The following is a 19,209-nucleotide window of genomic DNA, read 5'->3' as shown; positions in this document are numbered from 1 at the left end:
ACACACACACACACACACACACACACACACACACACACACTGCTCTGATAGCACAGAGGACAGAGCCAGGCAGGGTTCAAAATTTCCACCCACTGATCAGCAAATCTCATTAATGCAACTGAGCACCACATTTTGTGTCTGACCATTACTCACCAACAGTACTTACTACTAGATGCTGCTTGTGTGCCAGAAAATTAAGTCCTGAGCATCTGTATTCTGCCAAACCCTTAAAACCACAGGCCTGACGGCTGCCCTTGGAGAGGTCTGCAGGCAAGGTCAGGGCTCAGCCGCCACTGGGGAGCGTGGGTGTCAGGAGGGCTTGGGCCCCCGACCTGGAAGCCCGGCTCTGAGGTGTGTGTTGGGCAGAAGTGCTCGTGCGCTCAGCCCTGACACCCCAGGCAGCTCCACGCAGGCTGTCACAAGTTACTGCAGGGGAACTGCAGGGCCTGCGACGGGCCTCTTCTTCCTTCCACTCCGCTTGGCATCCTGACACTGCCCTGCATCACAGCCCTGAGGGCCTGGAAGCCAGCAGACCAGGGTGGGCCTCGCTCGGGTCCTGACACACAGCAGCGGAAATGCAGAGAGCCAGCTGTCTGGTGGTGAGAAATGCTCGCCACGTTGGTGTGTCAGGTGGGGCTGTGGGCCAGCTGTGGCCTGAGCACTTTGGTGTGCAGCACAGAATGGGGCCTGACCTGAGCCACCATAAGGACACGGGACCTAAGCTGAGATGGCAGGAGGAGGAGGCACTGTGTGGGAGAGCCGGGACCCTGAAGGAGCGGGGAACACCCAGGACAGAGCTGAAGGCTGGGAGGTCCAAGAGCAGCGAGGAAGCCGGGTAAGGAAGAGAGCGCCATCCCCAGGCCGTGGGCTCTCCAGGGAGTTAATGGTAAGGGCACGGCAACGCTGTCTGGGGAGGATAATGCAGTGGAAACGGGAGCCCCCATAGCGACGAAGGTCCCATACTGAAAAAGGCTCCTGGCTGTCCAGGGCAGAAATGCCAGGAGGAGGCCTGAGAGGAGGGACAGTGGTCACCAGGCAGCACTCTAATGGAGACAAAACGATGACAAGAACTTCCCGCTGGAGACGCAGTGAACCCAAACTGTCCAGACGGCTTCTCGCCAACCTATACGGCTTGGTTGTTTGAACTTGAATGTAAGACTTACCATTTATTCCTATTAGCTTCTTCATGTCATTGGTTCTCATCTGGCATTCTGGACAGCAGAACTCATTGTGAATCTCGATTATGTCATCTATCACATTAGCTGCCCCTCGAAGCTTAGAAGCTCTGGTTACACCGATCCTCGATGTCTTCATCGCAGCCTCAGAGAAGAGGAGGCAAGGACGAGGCCAAGGACAGGGCCTTGTGGCATGACCATCAGAGACACACTCAGCAGAGAGCCGCCATGAAAACACAGGAAGCAGGCGTAGCTCTTTACTTCCACCTGCAACCTTAATAAGGCTCTGTCTCCTCTCTGGTGAAAGGGAGATGGCAGGGTCCCTAACACAGGCACTGTGGGTATTAAATGAATTACTATATGGTTTTGTTTGAGAAAGAGTCTCTCTAGGCAGCCTATACTGGCTTAGAACTAGGCTTAGAACTGACTGATGTGATTAAAGGTATGTGGCTCCAGTGACTGTATCTAGAAGAACTTCCACAGGACAAACCCATCCTACCTAATCCAAGCTCCCACAACCACTGGTGGCCCCAGGACAGTGGTTAAGACTAAGGGGTCCCACCCGGTCAAGGCAGGGTTGCCAGCACCTCCTACAGGCTGCATGTGCATTTTCAGACACAGATCAAGCAGCAGCAAACAGGATGAAGCAGTACTGAAAGCAGTCTATGACAAAACACAGGTGCCGAGTGCACGGAGCAGGAGAGCAGGGAGACAGCCAGCGAAGTCAAGAAGCTGGCCAGACAAGTGAGAGTCCAGCCTGGGAGTCCAACTAGCTGGCATTCCGGAGAGACAGAGCCACAGAGAGTTGTAAAAACTCCATGGTGTCCAGGGTTTGGTGGGAGGGAAGGAGGGAAGGAAGGATAAACAGGTGAACAGGTGGGGGGGGGGATGTGCTGTGAAACAGCTTTCAATGACACTAGAGCGGGAGGCACGTGACATCAGACACCTGTCAACCCCACAGCCCCAGATGAGCTCCGGGCTTGGACTGGGCCGTTCCATGTGTGCCACACTGCAGATGGGCGAGCACTGGGGGCCCCCTTGCTTTCTGCTTACTCCTCTCTAAACCTGAAACAGCTCCATAAAACAAGAGCCTGTTAAGAAAATACTTAATTCCACCAAAGAAAGTAGAAATAAGAAAAGTGAAACAAATGGAAAAGGCAACCTAAACTCCAAACACACAATTACACTGAACACAGTGCATAGGTCCATCAGAACCAAAGACACACAAAAAGGATAGGAATCCAAATGTCAGATATAAGCCATCTATGAGAAATGCGCATTAAGCAAGGAGCCAGTGGCTCACACCTGTAATCCTAGCTACTCAGGAAGCTGAGATCTAAGGACTGCAGTTTGAAGCCAGCTGGGCAGAAAAGTTCATAAGACTCTTATCTTCAATTAGCAAAAATCTGGAAGTAGAGGTGTGGCTCAAGTAGTGAAAAAGCCTTAAGTGAAAAAGTCTAAGTGAGAACATGGGACTTTGAGGTCAAGCTCCAGGAAAGAAAGAAAAGAAAGGAAAAGAAAGAGAGAGAGAGAGCGGAGGGAGAGAGGAAGGAAAGAGGAAAACAGAGAAATGAAGAGTAGACAAATGCGTCATAACATTCAATAACATATATGAATATAGAACCGGGTAACTTGAGAGGATGGGTAGGGCCGGGCAGATGAGGGAGAATGACGAAGGTACATTGCACTTATTAACTGACATGTTGATTTAAAACCCCCTTGGATAACTACTTAAAGATAAGGTAAAGAAAAAGAAAGTGGTAAGGAATAAATCAATAAACTAGATACCCTGTTTAAAATGGTCAAATTGTCTAAAAGGAAAGAATTTTCAAACTGACAAGAGAACAGAAAACATGGATTGGCTTCACTGTTAGATTCTACTGAACATTTAAGGATTAAATAATACAAATCTTACATAAATAATTATTAATCTTATAAAAATTTCCATAAGTTAAAGGAGCACTATATGAAGCTATCCTCTCTTTATTAATAGCAAAATAAAAAAGGCATTAGAACGAAAGGAAACCAAAGACTAACCTAGCCTTGAACAGAAATGTGACCTGGGAGAACCCGAAGGATGTGAAAAGGTTCTATTTTTAAGTTAAAAATTACAAAATACAATTTGCCTCAGCAAAAAGTTTAGTTATCTCAGTAACACAGGTTGGCTTAACATTCAAAACTTAATCAATGTCCTTCACTAAATTAACAGAATAAATAAGAAAAAATATATTTCAATAGCTAAAAAACAGCATAACTAAAAACATATTTTTCTTTTTTTAAAAATCTCAGCAAACCTGTTCACCTACTATTTTAAAAATGTATCCTCATCCTCTGTTTCCACTGTGTATCAGGATTTCCTCAAATAGACAAGCCTGCCTGACAGGCCAGGGTGCTTATTAAGTAAATATAGGCTCTCTGTCTGCCCACTTTGCACTCTGAGCAAACACCCGAACACACACAGTATCTATAAAAGGCCAGCAGCAACATCACACTAATAGTGAAAGCCTAAATGCTTCATCCTTCCCAACATCTGGAAAAGGCAGAGATGTCTGTTCTTATCACTTCTGCTCAACACTGCACTGGAGCTGCTTGACTATGCAATACAGCAAGATAAGTAAGTAACAGCTACATGTACTGGAAAGAAAGAAATAAAAGCCCCCTCCTTGCTCGAGCTGACAGAAGATCCTAAAGCATCCAATCAAAAGCTCCCAGAATTAAAAGGTGAATTTAGAAGAATGTTTGAAACATCAATGGCCCCTGCTCCACGAGCTCTGTTGCATCCAGACATGGAGGCCAGGTTCCCTGCTTAGGATCTGAATAAACCTATGGCTGCTTCCCTCCAAGAGCACAGAAGCCTTTGATTTCTGAGACACAGTGTGAGGACGACATGGAATTCTGGGACTGAGACAGTAAGAATATAAATTATCACACAGGAACTTTGACGGTCCACAGACCACCATGCTTTGAGAATAATAACCCCCATGGAGGGACAGTCCCACCTAAAGGCCTACTCTTGGAACTATCTGAGCCAAGGCATCACACTCATGGTTGAAATTTCAGGTGATTCCAGCCCCCAGGTATCCACTGTGGCCAGCCTCTGAAGCCTCCCAGCCTAAGGTCCAGACACTGTAGTGGACAGACAAGCAGTCCATGTCCTTCTATCCATGTCCTTCTTACCCACAGAAGCCAGGAGACAGACAAATGTTTGCTTTAAGTCAGAAAGTTTGGGATAATTTGCCATGGAGCAATAGTAGTGCTAGAAAGTAGTAGCAATAGAAAGCGACTACATTGGATTACAAAATCCATTTTTCTATTTATACCAGTACTTTTTTAAAAAAAGTAAACAACAAAGCAATACCATGTAAAATAGCAAAAAATAAAAATCCAAATTAGAAACGTTTAACAAAGTATGAACAAGACCCATACATTGGAAACTACAAAAATAGTTGTGAGGATAAATTAAGAAATATCCAAATAAAATTTTTAAATACACTATATTCACAGATTAGAAGACTCAGTATAATTCATACAGCCAATTTTAGGAAAATTGGCTTATATATTCAACATAATCCCATTGAAAACCCCAGCAGACTTTTTTTTTGCAAGAAATGGCAGGATAACAATAAACTTCATATAAAAACATAAAGCACAAAATCTCCATTACAATTTTTTAAAAGAACAAAGTCTGCTCCAAGAAACACTACGGTGATTAAGGCTATATGCACTGGCATAAAGATCCAATTGCCTAGTGGATAAAAACCAAGGCCAGAAATAGACACTCATTTATCCATTCATTTCATTTTCAGCAAAACTACCAAAGCAATCTAATTTGGAAACAAAGCAAAACTATGTTCAACAAATGGTGTGTGTCCACAAGAAGACCGATGCTGTAGGCAAGAACCAATGCCTAGCACACACAAGAATGAGCCAAGCTAGGTCTGCAACCTAAACTTAAACCTAGAAAGCTTCTAAAAGAATAAAATCATAGGGGAAATATCTTGGTATCATAAATCAGCAAAGGAAGGTTAGTTAGGATACAGAAAATCATTACAACAAAAGAAAAGAGTAGATTAGATATATCAAACTAAGATTATCTGCTTATCAGAAGATACTACAGACAAAATGAACTGGTAAACCACAGACAGGGAGAAAATATTTGTGTGTGTGTGTGTGTGTGTGTGTGTGTGTGTGTGTGTGTGTATAGATATAGATATCCTGACAAAGGATTACTATGAAGCATAAATTAAGAACACAAGGGAAATATAATGTTGGTCAAATTTCCTTCTTATGGTAAAATATCTAGAATTTACATAGATGGCTGTTGGGTACATAATATGATACCACCACTTTGGTTAAAAAAAAAAAAAAGATCTGGCTGTTTCCTAGAAAAAACTAAATACCCTTCTGCTCCATGACTCAGCAACCTAAGGCCAGCCAGGAGACAGGCCATGTAGGTAACATCCACAGAAATGTCACCATCACAGCAAAAGCCAGAGGCAACGCCAGCTTCTAGCATCAGGGTGATGGATAGAGTAATTCTATGTATTCACACAGCAGAGAACTTGAGAATCAAAAGGAACAATCCATTCATTCAGGCTATAATATGGATTTTTATGTTTTTCAATGCTATTTAAATTAATATTTTTAATTTTCATTTTTTAAATTGCTTGCTGCTCAATGACTCATTCTTAATGACTCTCCTTTTGCAGCCCAGTAACTAACACATTCTTGTCTGCTTAATAACCTTTCTAAAATGTTGTCACGAGTCTTCCATTTTATTGACTGGGGCTCTAACGTCACATGTCTCGGACTCTTCAACACACAAGGCGGGTTCCGCTGTCGGAGTCAGGTCTGAATTCCCCAAACTGAGAGGGTAGGTGCTTCACAGACCGCTCACCCGTGCATCCATAGTCCTCCCTCACAAGTGAGGGCCGGGTGCTCTTCTGGAGGGAGGCAGGGAGGGAGGGTAAAAATGAAGAGGGAAGGGGGTAAGGAGGGACAGAGGGGAGGAGGGAGGGAACCACTTCTGCCTCCTTCCCAAACACAGCTTCCCCCTGCTTGCTCCCTTTCCTCTGAGTTGAGTTGGCACATGGCAGCTCCTAGGACTTGGACTCTTCTAGGTCTAGCTATCTAGCTCACTTGTGAGGTTCACCGCAGCCCAGGGCCACCCCAATACCAAAGTCCACCCCAGTCTCAGTCCAGAGGGTTCAGAGGTAAGTTCCAAGGTAACAGAACCACCTCCCTATCCCACCAGGCCATCATCCATTTCTCAGACTGAGAAATTCTTCCCCAAGGAAAGGAAATGTAAATGACTAATTATAAAAGGCACTGGTTCTTTTCTACTGGAAGACGCTGTCCTGCTAAGTAATGAATCTAAGAGTAATAGTATGACTTCAGGGGAGTGAGCATGCAGCCGTAATTCAGGACGTAATGGCTACCCGACAAGGCTGGCATGAGGGTTGTTAGTGAAATGAACACACTGGCACACGCACAAGAATAATCCCCTAAAAGCGGAGGAGGGCCGGAGGCAGCTGCAGTGGAACCTGCCTTCAGAGCCCGGAGAGGAAGGGCCGGGGCCTGAGGCCTGATTGAACAGGCTCAAATGTACCTTTGCACTCCACGCCAAAAATTATCCTCCAAAGGTAAGCCACGACGGAGATGGTCGGAGATCCTGTCAACAGAAAGAATCGCTCACCCACTTTTTTTTAATGTAAATCCCATGCTTGCCCCTTGGGGGTACTTGAGTGGAACAAAGTAGATCTGCTCCTCAAGAGCTGCACGCTCTGGACAGCCGCAAGCGCAGCGGCCCCAGAACCCCACGGCAGTCAGCCTGCAGGCGGAGCCCACTCGGCCCGCAGACAAGGCTCAAGAGGCAGGAAGCCAAGGGCAGAATGCAATGAAGTATTTCCTCAAATTCGATGTAGCTCAATTTCCAAAAGCACTGCCATTCGATTGACCTACTGAAGCTGAGGAAGAAAAGACGCAGCATGACAAGCTCGAGAACTGAGTCCTGCAAACCCCCAACCTGCCTGCCTCAGCCCACAGCCAGACCCCCACTGTGCCTCGGCAACCACTGGGCAGAGACCACGCAGGATGCACGCCAGCGCTGGGCAGCCCAAGCCTGCTCGCCTTCAACACAAAACCACCCCACTGGAATCACTGGCAGGGTCGGCCGCACCAGCTACTGGGAGAAAACAAACCCTCAGGCCAGATCTGCTGAATGCAAAGCCCAGGACTCTCGCTACATCATACTATGTGTGATGCTGTACCGCTCTGGCCTGGGTGGGACAGAGCCCTGTCAACTAAATGACACTGGCCTCCACAAACACAACTTCCTGTCTGTTCAACCTACTCATGGCTGAGTGGCAGGAGAGCAGGAGCCAGCGTTTCTGGACCCAATCCAGCCCCTCAGGCCCGCTGGGAATCCATCAGAATCCTCGCACTCAGCTCTGCCTTCACTGCTGTGCTAAGGACCATCTCCACTGCTCCACTGCCACACGATGGACAGGCACACACCCAGTGTCCCCGCCTGCAATGCAGCTCCTCCAAGAGCTGTGCGGCTGCACAGGCTTCGCTGGTGAACTCAGCTTCTTACCCTGCTGGTCATGCGTTTCTCTCTGTGTCCTCCCAGCCCTTTCCCCCAGGCTGTCCGCAGTGCCGGACTTCAGGTGAGTGTCTTGCGAACAGCAGAGAGCTGGGTTTGGTTCTAGCTGCAGCCTGGCTTGGCAGTTACTGTTCTTCCCACAGCTCCGCACTCCTCAGCCGGCTCTGCGTGCGCTGCTGGTGTTTCCATCTACGTTCTTCACTCTGACCCGAGGCGGGCGTTCTACCACTCCAGCCACACCTCCAACTCCCCATCTAGGTCCTTTTCGTCCATTCAGGCTGCTGCCCGCCCCGTCTCTGAGATTCTCTATCTTTCCTATTCCGTGGCTCTTCAGCATGCCTCTGTGAGATTTTGTTTTCATTTATCCATCTCAAGATTTGTCTTACGTATTGAAGGTAAGTAACAATGTCAATTAAAACCCTCAGCCATAATCTCATCAGTAGACTTTTTACATCTACTCATTTTGCGTCTATTCTTTTCATGTTGTAACTACTCGGCTTTCAGTCTTCTATGATGCTGAGTCAGCAATCCTCTCAGACCTGCCTTCTCTTAACTAAGTCTCTTTTCTGTTGTGTCTCCTGAGTTACAAATTTCAATGACTAATTTTTGTTTCCAGATGTTGTCTCATTCTTTTAGAACTTTCAGTGTCTCAGTGCAGGAAGGAGTGACAGTGCAAAAAGAAACGCACTCATGACCTGACTTGGGAAAAGCTAACCCCTTTGTACATCACCTTTATAAGAACAGCAACAATACAAACTCTCAGCATCTCATTCCTAATTGTGAACTATTCCTTTATCCTTCATATTTTAACCCAGGCATCTCAAGCCCCTCCAGTCAGTGGTCTAGGACCTGTCTCCTGACGGTGGCAGCTGGTGTCCTATCTTTACACGCTTGCTGCCCATTCACTCTGTACCCTCTGAGCTCAACTTCAGAGAATTTTTCCAAGAGAATACTACATACTTAGAGCATTTTTTCCTAGGCAGAAGTCCTCAAAACAGCTGTCCGCTCAACTGATGTGGTCCCTGAGATGCTTTCGAGTGGTGGATGAGACCCATGTTTGCCCAACAATCCTGGGACACAACAATACTGCCTTCCTTCCCTGCCTGGACGTCTGCACAGAGAGCCTGCGCAGTACGAGCAAAGACAGCGTGCTGGGAGGGCCAGGCGGTGCTACCACAGCCCTCACCCTGCACAGTTCAAATCAAAAGGCAGCCTCGCTTAAGGGTGCCCTGGTGAAACAGAAATCTAACTGCTCCATTAAAGTTAAACCAACTTTATTAACAGAGGTCACTCTCGGCCTTCTGACGCCCTGCGTGCGCGCCAGGGTGGAGCCACCTTGGAGGGAACTCCTGCTGCGGACATGCAGCTCTGAGCGCCACTGGACCCCTGCTTCGAGGAGCAGCATTTGTGCTTGAAAGAATGATGACAAGCAATCTCAACCTGAGTCTCTGGTGACATTTTCTCAAAAGGCAACAGTTTGCCTGTCACTTCAAGGACAACAACAGATTATGTGTGTTGCCAGCAACAGTATTTGATCTTTGAAGCCAAATTTGGAATCCAATTTTGGAAGGCTTTTATTCACCACAGTTTCAGCTTCTTCATGGGATTCTTTTGATACGATGTAATTGTGCACATTGAAAAAGTCGCCATACTTTGCCATCTAGTATTTTCCAAATGATTAGTGCACGATGTTTCAGGGCCAAACATGGGTAAAAGATCTGTGCAAAGGGCAGGGGCAGCCAGAGCTCTGAGTGCAGGCAGGTACAAAGCATTCGTTGACATGAATTCAGAGCTCACACAGCAGCTAACCCATGCCGCCACTGGGTTATGGTATAATGTTAAGGGGGAAAAAACTACAACAAAATGCTCTTTTTCGCCCCTATCCACACAAGACTGACTTCCTTCAGATACTTCAAAAAATTACAATAAATTGAATGTACAAGCATAAGTCAATTCTGTGGCCTTCTATCAAGTTAGATACAAAGGAAATTTGGAAAATGTAAAATAACACCTTTCTTATCACTGAATACTTTGTAGTGGAGAACCTGATTTTAAAATACTACTTACAGCTGACTACAGTAAGTCTGTCATTGTTTCTGTTTGTTTATGGTCCTGTGATGGAATCCAGGGCCTCAGACATGTTGAGCAAGCGCTCCAGCACTGGGCTACATCTCCAAACCCCTGCCATTGTCACTTTAAAATAAAAAAATTCTGTTTGAGTTTCTAATACAGTAAATATCAAAAGAATTAACCAACAAATGAACTCTCTTTGGCTTCGGCAATCATTGTTAAGACTGTCAAGAGGCCCTGAGGCAAATGCTGGGGGCTCTGCTGGGCTCTGCGGCTACACGGCATCCCATCGTCCTTGCTGGGCCTCCCTGGACTTCTGAGGACCACAGCCTCCTTCCTTCCTATCTTCAGGGCAGGAGCCCTGAACCCCCGGCCACAGAGGGCCTGGCAAGTCCCTCAAATGCATCTGACAGCCAGCGAGCCATCACTTTCCCTTCCTAGAGGACTTCCCCTGGCTGCCAAGGACTCCAGCAATATGCGTTCAATATTGAATGCCCACCTGTCCAGGCACCCCTTCATCTGCCCCCTCCCTGGTGAGGGCCCCTCTCCATCCGCTGCCCACTGAGCTGCCCTGCTCACATCTACCCAAGCCTGCAAGAGCCCCAACACCTAGAGACAGGTGCTCCCCACAATCTCAACAGACTGACAAAGTGAATCAATTAGCTAATGAAACCTGGTGGAAAAGAATCTCAAACTGGGGCTCCAAGCTGAATAAAAAACAGAGCGGCAGCTATCCAGGACACCAAGGTAAGAAAAGAATAAATGTGGTTTCTGCCTTCTAGAATTCCCCCTGCAAAACAGAACTCACTCTGCCTAGTACTGGAAAGGTTCTCTGCTGGGTGGAAAGGCCACAAAGTAGGGGAACAGCTCAGGTCCAGACCCTGAATGGGGCTGCCACCCACGCTGTGTGACCTTGGACAATGGCTCTGACTCTCAGCGCTGGCTCTGTGAGGCACGGTCACTCAGGAGACTCTGACTCTCAGCGCTGGCTCTGTGAGGCACGGTCACTCAGGAGACTCTGACTCTTAGCACTAGCTTTGTGAGGCACGGTCACTCAGGAGACTCAGCTGCTCCTCAGCTCATCTCCACAGTCTCTGGGGACCATGTGACACCTGCGGGCCCCAGCAGGCCTTTGTCAGTTCTCACCCTGAGGAAGAGCTAGTACACAGCTTGGGCTGTAACCGCTGCAATCTCTGTGCATCGAGGTGGAATTAGGTCACCATGAGGAACAAGTCTGACCTGGAGAAATGTCAGGTCACTGGTGAGAGTTGGGCTGAGAATCTACATTCAACAAAAGCACAGCAGATGGCTAGGACTTTCAACCAGCCAATGATGGGAAGAAAAAGGGATACAAGGAGGACACTTTCCACAGGAGAATGGAGCTGAGGTAACTGAGACCAGAAACAGGAAGTAGGCTCAGGGGCAGAAGCACCAGGCCCTTGGGGGTCTGGCACACTGGTCCATTTGAGCCTGGACTTTAAACCAGCTGGTGTCCTCACGCCCATCTATACCTAAATTGACCATGATTCCTGCACTCACAAGAACAGTCCCAGGAGAGGTCTGCTAAGAGGCCTATGGTACCGGAGCTGGAGCCCAGGTCCTACAAGGGTGGGGCTGACCACCTCAGTGTTGGCTCACGTGGGCTCACACGGAATCAGCTGTACCCGATGAGAGACGGACACACTGCTGCCACTGGAATGCGACATGCCGCAAGCACACTTGTCTGTCCTGTCAATAAACCACTTCTCCAGACAACATGCGTAGGTGAAAAATGAAAAGCCATCATCGATCTCCTTGTACAGCTGATCTTATTTACAAACAGAAGCCAGATAATCTTGTATTTAAATGGCACACGTTCCATCACTCACTATCAGAGAAGTGACACTGGAAATGTATAAAGGTTTACATTACCATTCAATTACTTTCTAAGGTAGGAAAAGCAGTAAGCTCTGGGAAAGAGAATAAATAATGAAATATTCCAGGCGCTGGTGGCTCACGCTTGTCATCCTAGCTACTCAGGAGGCTCTGATCTGAGGATGGCCATCCAAAGCCAACCGAGGCAGGAAAGTCCGCGAGACTCTTATCTCCAATTAGTCACACAAAAAGCTGAAAGTGGTGCTGTAGCTCAAGTGGCAGAGCACTAGCCTTGAGCAAAAGGAGCTTGGGGACAGTGCCCAGGCCCCAAGTTCAAGACCCAGGGCTGACAAAAAATAAAAAGAGAAAGAAAATATTAAGAAAGGAAGGAAGTGACAAACTGATGCACTAGACAAGATGTGTCTCTAGAGAGCATATTTTTTTATGAAACAGAGCAGTTCAGGAGGACATCTGGATGGGTGACGGTGAGGTCATTAATGCTTCGGCTTGGAAGGGATTTTCACGTCTTGCCCACACCTAAGTAACCAAAGCCATGTGAACCCAGTGTTATGCAGGACAACTGCTGATAACTTATTCAAACTGAGCCTTGGGTCTACGTCTTCATACTGCATTTTCTAGATGCCTTCTTTGGCATTTCTGGTCTGGCAGTTGGGCTGAGAATGCTTCGGCAGGAGAGACACGGGCTCGGGGGTGCAGGACTGCGCAGCGTAGCCGTCTCCTCGCCATCTCAGAGGAAGTCCCCCCACCCCACCCCCAGCCTCAGGACCATGACCACCTTGGCAGGGACGCCTGAGGGTGGGTTCCAGAGCAAGCCTGGAGAATTTGGTTCAAGAAACTTCCCTCAGCCACGACTCTGCTCTAGGCATCTTCTTTATCTGACAAGTCCACCTCTGCTTCCCTGGCAGCTGCTTTGTGCCAGACCTGCCCCGGAGGCAGGCGCCCGCCGCCTCTTTATGCTGTATACTTCCTCCAGGAAGGTTTCACACTTATTCCCTGCGACTTCCCCGGAGCAAAACACAGCACTGAACATAAAACAAGCGGCTGGAAGAGGCACGCTAGCACATAAGGAACCGAAACCATTCCACGCCGCACTGGAGGGCTGCTCCATCTACCTCAGCCATTGTTCTACAACAGAAACGTCAGTCCTCACTTCTAACTCACCTGCCAACCAGGCCCTTCCGGGGCCTGCACAAGATCCCTCCCACCCCCACCATTTACAGCCACTGGGGTTCCCTCAGGACCTGCCACTGCTGCGATGTTCCAATCACTTAGAGCCATGGGACCAAGGCTAGCAGAGTTAAGGACTGCCGGCAGGCTGAGGGTTAGAGACAGGGTGCTCCGAACAGGCTTGAGCAACGACGCATGGTCCCTGCCCAAGCAGTGCTGATGACTGTGGGGAGACAGAGCCTGGGGTCACCAGGACTTCCCCAGACTGAGAGGCACAACGGCTCCCTGAGGAGCACATGCGGCTTCAGACACCAAAACAGGCTTCGGGAGTTGTGCTGGCCTGGCTGATACAGAAGCAGGCCTGTGGCGGCAGGAAACACTCCTGATGCGCCATGGCTGGAGCTGAGCGGGCGGCCACGGGCTCACCTGAATGCCGTCCAGCAGCTTGCTCATGCACCAGTAGGTGTCAGCCTCGATGTTGCGCAGCACCTCTGCCGGCACGCTGGCGACGTCGACCCTGTCCACGTCCTCCTCTTCTGCACAGCACCCAGCATGGAAAAGACAAGGTGCAATTAACCATACCAAGTAAACACGACGGAGCGCGCTGTGCCACTGCCAGCCGCTCCCTCCACCCATTTCTCATCACACGGACTAAATGGCTCGTGCAGTCCCACACCTCATCACTTAATGGTTCTCAATTTCAATACCTAATTGGTTGCAGATAATTAATATTCTGAATCTTCTCCAATTAATTAACATAATTAATATATTATAAATTATTGCTTCTCAGACGTTTTGCATTCTAATAAGAGCACCCAGAATACATTATTTATTCCTAACAGAGATCTGAAAGTTTCTGCAGTAGACTTTAAACATCTCGTTCTTACATAGTTGTGTATTTATTCAGTAATAATGCCTCTGAAACCCTGTCTCCAAGATTAGTCTTTCTGAGACTGCAGAGAGTATTTCAGCACTATGATCAAATACCCCACAAAGTAGCATAGAGTGCTTCAAAAGACTGACCATAGTGCTCTAAATAACTTCCTTCTGAAAATACAGAAAAACTAATGAGTGGAAGGGTAAATTTGTGTGCATTTATGAACCTATCACAGTGAACCCTCCCATACTACAATGAACATAAACTTAAAAATACAATTTTCAAAAAAAACTAATGAGAAAACATAACTTAAATGTTTCTAATGCAAACCAGATACCTAATTGAAATGGCTTATCAGATATTTGGCCAGACAATTATGAATGCTTACAAAGACTGCTCTCATCCAGCACATTTAAATCCTGTACTTTTTTCCATTTTACTTTATTTGTAAAAGAACATGCCGCTTCCCAAGGAAAATATTCTTTAATAAATATCTTAGCCCAGAATATACTTAGAAAGTTGTAAGAGAAGCCCAACGATGCTAAGAGCAATAATGACTATCAATACTTATCCAGTGTTCATCAACGGCAGACACCCTCCTCCAGGTTCTAGCCATACCTGCTCCTGTAACCCATCACAACTCCACCGCCACCACACCTTGTACCGGGTGGCCATGGGCATGCAGAAAAACAATGGCATCCAGCAGCCTGGAAAGCCGGGGCCCTGCTGTCGGCCCACAGCTTGCATGGGAAACTGCTGCCCCAAGGGCTCAGGCCACGCCCTCCCAGTGCCCGCCAGCCGCCCCAGCAACTTCTCAGCAGCACCTGCACAGTTCATGTGCTCACAGGGACAAGCACACTGCCTGCCTGACTCTTGGCTCACAACAGAGATCAAAAAGGTAAAGAAGGAGGAGCATTTCCACAGCAGGATCCCTTGGCTGGGAGCCAACAAGCTGAGCCTTCTTGTGCTGTTCTTGAGAGCTCGGACACAATGCCAGACACGCACAAGGGCCAAACGTGGCTCTGCCGATGCAGGTCAGTACCCACCAATTCCGCCAGCCCACCCTTCCTCACTGGCACAGGACGAGGAGCAGAGAGGGGCTAACATGCTTAGGGACCATAGCAGCCTGGCTGGCAGGAAAGCAGAAGCCCAACCAAACCCAGTGTGTTCCCAACTCAGGAAGGCCCAGGCCTCCCCTCTACCGAGGACAAGGCTGAACGTGTGCCCGTGACGCACGCCCTCTAGCAGCTCTTCCCACCGCCCCTGCGCATCTCTGTACACAGAGACGGGTCTGCTCGGCAAGCCCTACCCTGCAAAGGGGGCGGCCTCAAATCTGCTGGCCCAGGCAGCTGCCGTATGGCCCGCACCCTCCTTCTGGTGGAACCCCCCCAGAGACGCCACCGGACAGCCCCCGCTCCCACTCCTCCTCACCGGACGGCCCTCGCTCCCACTCCTCCTCACCGGACGGCCCTCGCTCCCACTCCTCACAGGACGGCCCTCGCTCCCACTCCTCCTCACCGGACGGCCCTCGCTCCCACTCCTCACAGGACGGCCCTCGCTCCCACTCCTCACTGGACGGCCCTCGCTCCCACTCCTCCTCACCGGACGGCCCTCGCTCCCTCTCCTCACAGGACGGCCCTCGCTCCCACTCCTCAAAGGACGGCCCTCGCTCCCACTCGTCACCGGAGGGCCCTCGCTCCCACTCCTCCTCACCGGATGGCCCTCGCTCCCACTCCTCACCGGACGGGCCTCGCTCCCACTCCTCCTCACAGGACGGCCCTCGCTCCCACTCCTCACCGGACGGCCCTCGCTCCCACTCCTCCTCACTGGACGGCCCTCGCTCCCACTCCTCCTCACCGGACGGCCCTCGCTCCCACTCCTCACCGGACGGGCCTCGCTCCCTCTCCTCACTGGACGGCCCTCGCTCCCACTCCTCACCGGACGGCCCTCGCTCCCACTCCTCACTGGACGGCCCTCGCTCCCACTCCTCACCGGACGGCCCCCGCTCCCACTCCTCACTGGACGGCCCTCGCTCCCTCTCCTCACCGGACGGCCCTCGCTCCCACTCCTCACCGGACGGCCCTCGCTCCCTCTCCTCACGGGACGGCCCTCGCTCCCTCTCCTCACCGGACGGGGCCTCGCTCCCACTCCTCCTCACCGGACGGGCCTCGCTCCCACTCCTCCTCACCGGACGGGCCTCGCTCCCACTCCTCACCGGACGGCCCTCGCTCCCACTCCTCCTCACCGGACGGCCCTCGCTCCCTCTCCTCCTCACCGGACGGGCCTCGCTCCCTCTCCTCCTCACCGGACGGGCCTCGCTCCCTCTCCTCACCGGACGGGCCTCGCTCCCTCTCCTCACCAGACGGCCCTCGCTCCCTCTCCTCACGCCTGCTGAGGCTGGGAAAGGGGCATTATCACCACCAGGCTGCAGAAACTAAGTCCCAAAGGACTCCCAAGACAGCGACAGGAGACAGCAAGGCAGCCTGGCCCCACCAGAGCGCTGAGCAGACTGGGAAGGCCGAGGACCCCCAGCTGGTGCACTCGGCCTCCTCGCCACACAATCCCCTCTCTGGGAAAACGGCCTCCGCAGCATCTATTCACATCCTGCCCATCTCAGCAGATCCAATTTTATTTTCCAATCTCAGGGAATTGAATCAACAGCATAATCAGAGGACTTCTTCTGAGATGCTGTCCATCGACTCCTTCAAGGGCCCCCAAGCACAGAGATATTTTCTCAGATATAACAAAGGGTAAATAGGAAAGGAAGCCCTCCACAGCCCTCTCCTAAGTTCACTAAAGCAGCTGGACTCACAACCCAGCCTGCAGAAATCAGGCTCTGGGGGAGACGGGCCAAAGCCTTGATTTTTCTTAGTCTGTTTAGCTGGCTTATTATTTTATCCAGGGAAATGTCAGCCTCCTATTCTGTGTGTCATTCCTCACAACAGACCATTTGTTACTCTTCAACATAATGAAGTAATGGCATTTAACTCCGAGAACCCTGGTGCCAATTTGTCTTCTAAACGCCAAGAGAATCAGAATCGCCCTTATTGTTAGAGGGAGATAAATATGCCTTGGCCAGGACAGAAAGCACCCACACTGGGCGGAGCAGGAAGAGTGGCACAGAACACTCTGGAAGCCCTTGTCTTCAGAGCAGGAGTAGGCTGTAGAAACACTCCCTGGCTGGCGAGAGGTGCCAGAACATGTCAGGAGGACACGGCCTAGACTCTACTGCAGACAAGTTCAGCCGCATGGCTCCCTTTCCACCTGGACACGCTGGTCTGCTCCCCAACCTAACATGAGGACCACGGAGAAGGCATGGGTCGGGGACGTTCTCAGAATCAAGGACCCATAGAGCCACCAGCCAGGATGACAATTAACTCAAGACCATCTAACTCTAGGACATACACAACTTCCCAACAAACATGGGGAAAGGAGGGAGAGCATTCAAGGAGAAGACGGCCCCTGGCATGGAGGGCCTGGAGCCCTGTTAGAGAGAAGCCCCATGACCTGGGGTTGGAATGGCCACAACTGAGCACTCAGTAGGGTTTGGCTCTCTAAATAGGTATCATTCAAACACCCCTGGGAGAGGACACTGCGATCACATAAACACCCAGGGGAGAGGACACCACGATCACATAAACACATACAGGAGAGGACACCGCGATCACATAAACACCCACAGGAGAGGACACAGCGATCACATAAACACATACAGGAGAGGACACTGCCTTCACATAAACACCCACGGGAGAGGACACCGCGATCACATAAACACATACAGGAGAGGACACCGCCTTCACACAAACACACACGGGAGAAAATACCATGATCATGCAAACACACGGGAGAGGACACCGCCTTCATGCAAACATATACAGGAGAGGACACCATGATCATGCAAACACATACAGGAGGGGCATTGCCTTCATGCAAACGCACACGGGAGAGGACACCATGATCATACAAATACACAGGTCCTCTCCCCTCCACCAAACCCTTTCCCTGCCCCTGGGCTTCTCCCTCTCTCTAGGAGGACCAGGTTGAAAAAGGTGTGAGCTCTGACTCTGACAGTGTTGGGGACATCAACAAGGAGCACAAGCTAATGCACAGAAACCAAAAGGAAACAGAGAAGTCATTCTTACAGCCCAAGGCAGATCAGCAGTCCCTAGAAAACCACCACAGAATGTGAAATCAGAATGTAAAATCTAACATTTAATTTAAAATAATCTCACCATCTTACATCATAGGAAGACTTTAAGAATGATTTAAAAACCCTTCTCTGAAAATGCTGACCCATTAAATTATTTAAATAAAAGATCTATCTGTAAAATAATCCTACCTTTATCAACAGTTCCATTTATATCACAAGATCTAGAACTGTACTCACATACAAACACACACACACACACACACACACACACACACACACACACACAGAATATGGTTTACCACAGTACTATACAGGGTGAACCCAAAACGCCATACTGAGGAAGAGCTATCACCCTTTATTTTCTACAGAAGGGTATAGAACAGAAAGGAAGGCAAATTATCACAAAGAACACTCATTTTTACAACAGGAAAAAACAGCCTTGTTAAAGTCACTGGAATAGTTTAAGATCTGTCTTTTCCCAAATGAATAACTAGAGCAAAACTTCAAGCATGGTCTAGCCTTTGCAAGTGATATGAGAAACATGCAGGACATCTGGACTCAGAATGAGGGAAGTAAGGGGCATGGCAGGCATTCAGTGGGCAGGGTTCATACTACAAAGTGTGATCACCACGTCCAGAGAGAGCTCCACCAGTGGGTGGGTAAGCGGATGGATGGATGGATGGATGGATGGATGGATGGATGGATGGATGGATGGATGGATGGGAACAGACAGCTTGGTAGAGGTGGATAGATGGATGGATAATGGACAGATGGATGGATGGATGATGGACAGACGGGTGGACAGACAGCTAGCTGGGGGAGGGGAGGGTGGCTGGATCAACAAATGGATGGATGAATGGATAGTTGGATGGACAATAGGCAGAGGGGTAGACCCACAGCAGGCCAGGAGAGTAGATGGATGCAGGGAGCAATGAAGCCTAGAAGACAGTGACCACCAAGGGATCTGGATCTAACTGCTGCTCTGAAATATCTAAAAAGCTATTTTAGGGAAAGAAATGACAGTATTTTGTGTCCATCTTTCCATGTTCAAAAGCCAGAAGCAAACAGGGAAATGTACTGATGATGTCCCAGCAATGAGAGCTATTTCCCAGGGCAGCTACCAAGCTCCTTTCTCCACAATGGGTAGCTGTGTGCTGGGGCACACACAGCCCCTGTCAGAGATGGGAGGCCTGTGGGGAAGCCATGTGTTTAAAGACATGACCGGAAGTGGCCTGGATGTGAGGCTGGAGTGTTCTTTCATGGGCCCAGACTTCTAACAGTATGGGCAGCA

General features: G+C 49.4%; 1 protein-coding gene across 3 annotated transcripts in view; it reads right to left on the bottom strand.

Annotated features, from left to right (window-relative positions):
- Tbc1d22a (TBC1 domain family, member 22A) overlaps window positions 1–19,209 on the bottom strand; it is a 299,373-nt gene that overhangs the window by 118,054 nt on the left and 162,110 nt on the right. For all 3 annotated transcript variants that reach the window (XM_013025776.1, XM_013025777.1, XM_013025778.1), the window contains one exon: window positions 13,318–13,427. In XM_013025776.1, the coding sequence (XP_012881230.1) occupies window positions 13,318–13,427 (110 nt within the window). The remainder of the gene's footprint in view (window positions 1–13,317; window positions 13,428–19,209) is intronic.

The sequence above is a fragment of the Dipodomys ordii genome, unplaced genomic scaffold, assembly GCF_000151885.1.
Source record: "Dipodomys ordii isolate 6190 unplaced genomic scaffold, Dord_2.0 Scaffold87, whole genome shotgun sequence".
In the NCBI taxonomy this organism is placed as follows: Eukaryota; Metazoa; Chordata; class Mammalia; order Rodentia; family Heteromyidae; genus Dipodomys; species Dipodomys ordii.
Note: the sequence above shows the minus strand (reverse complement) of the source record. Positions and strands in the feature narration are given on the sequence as shown.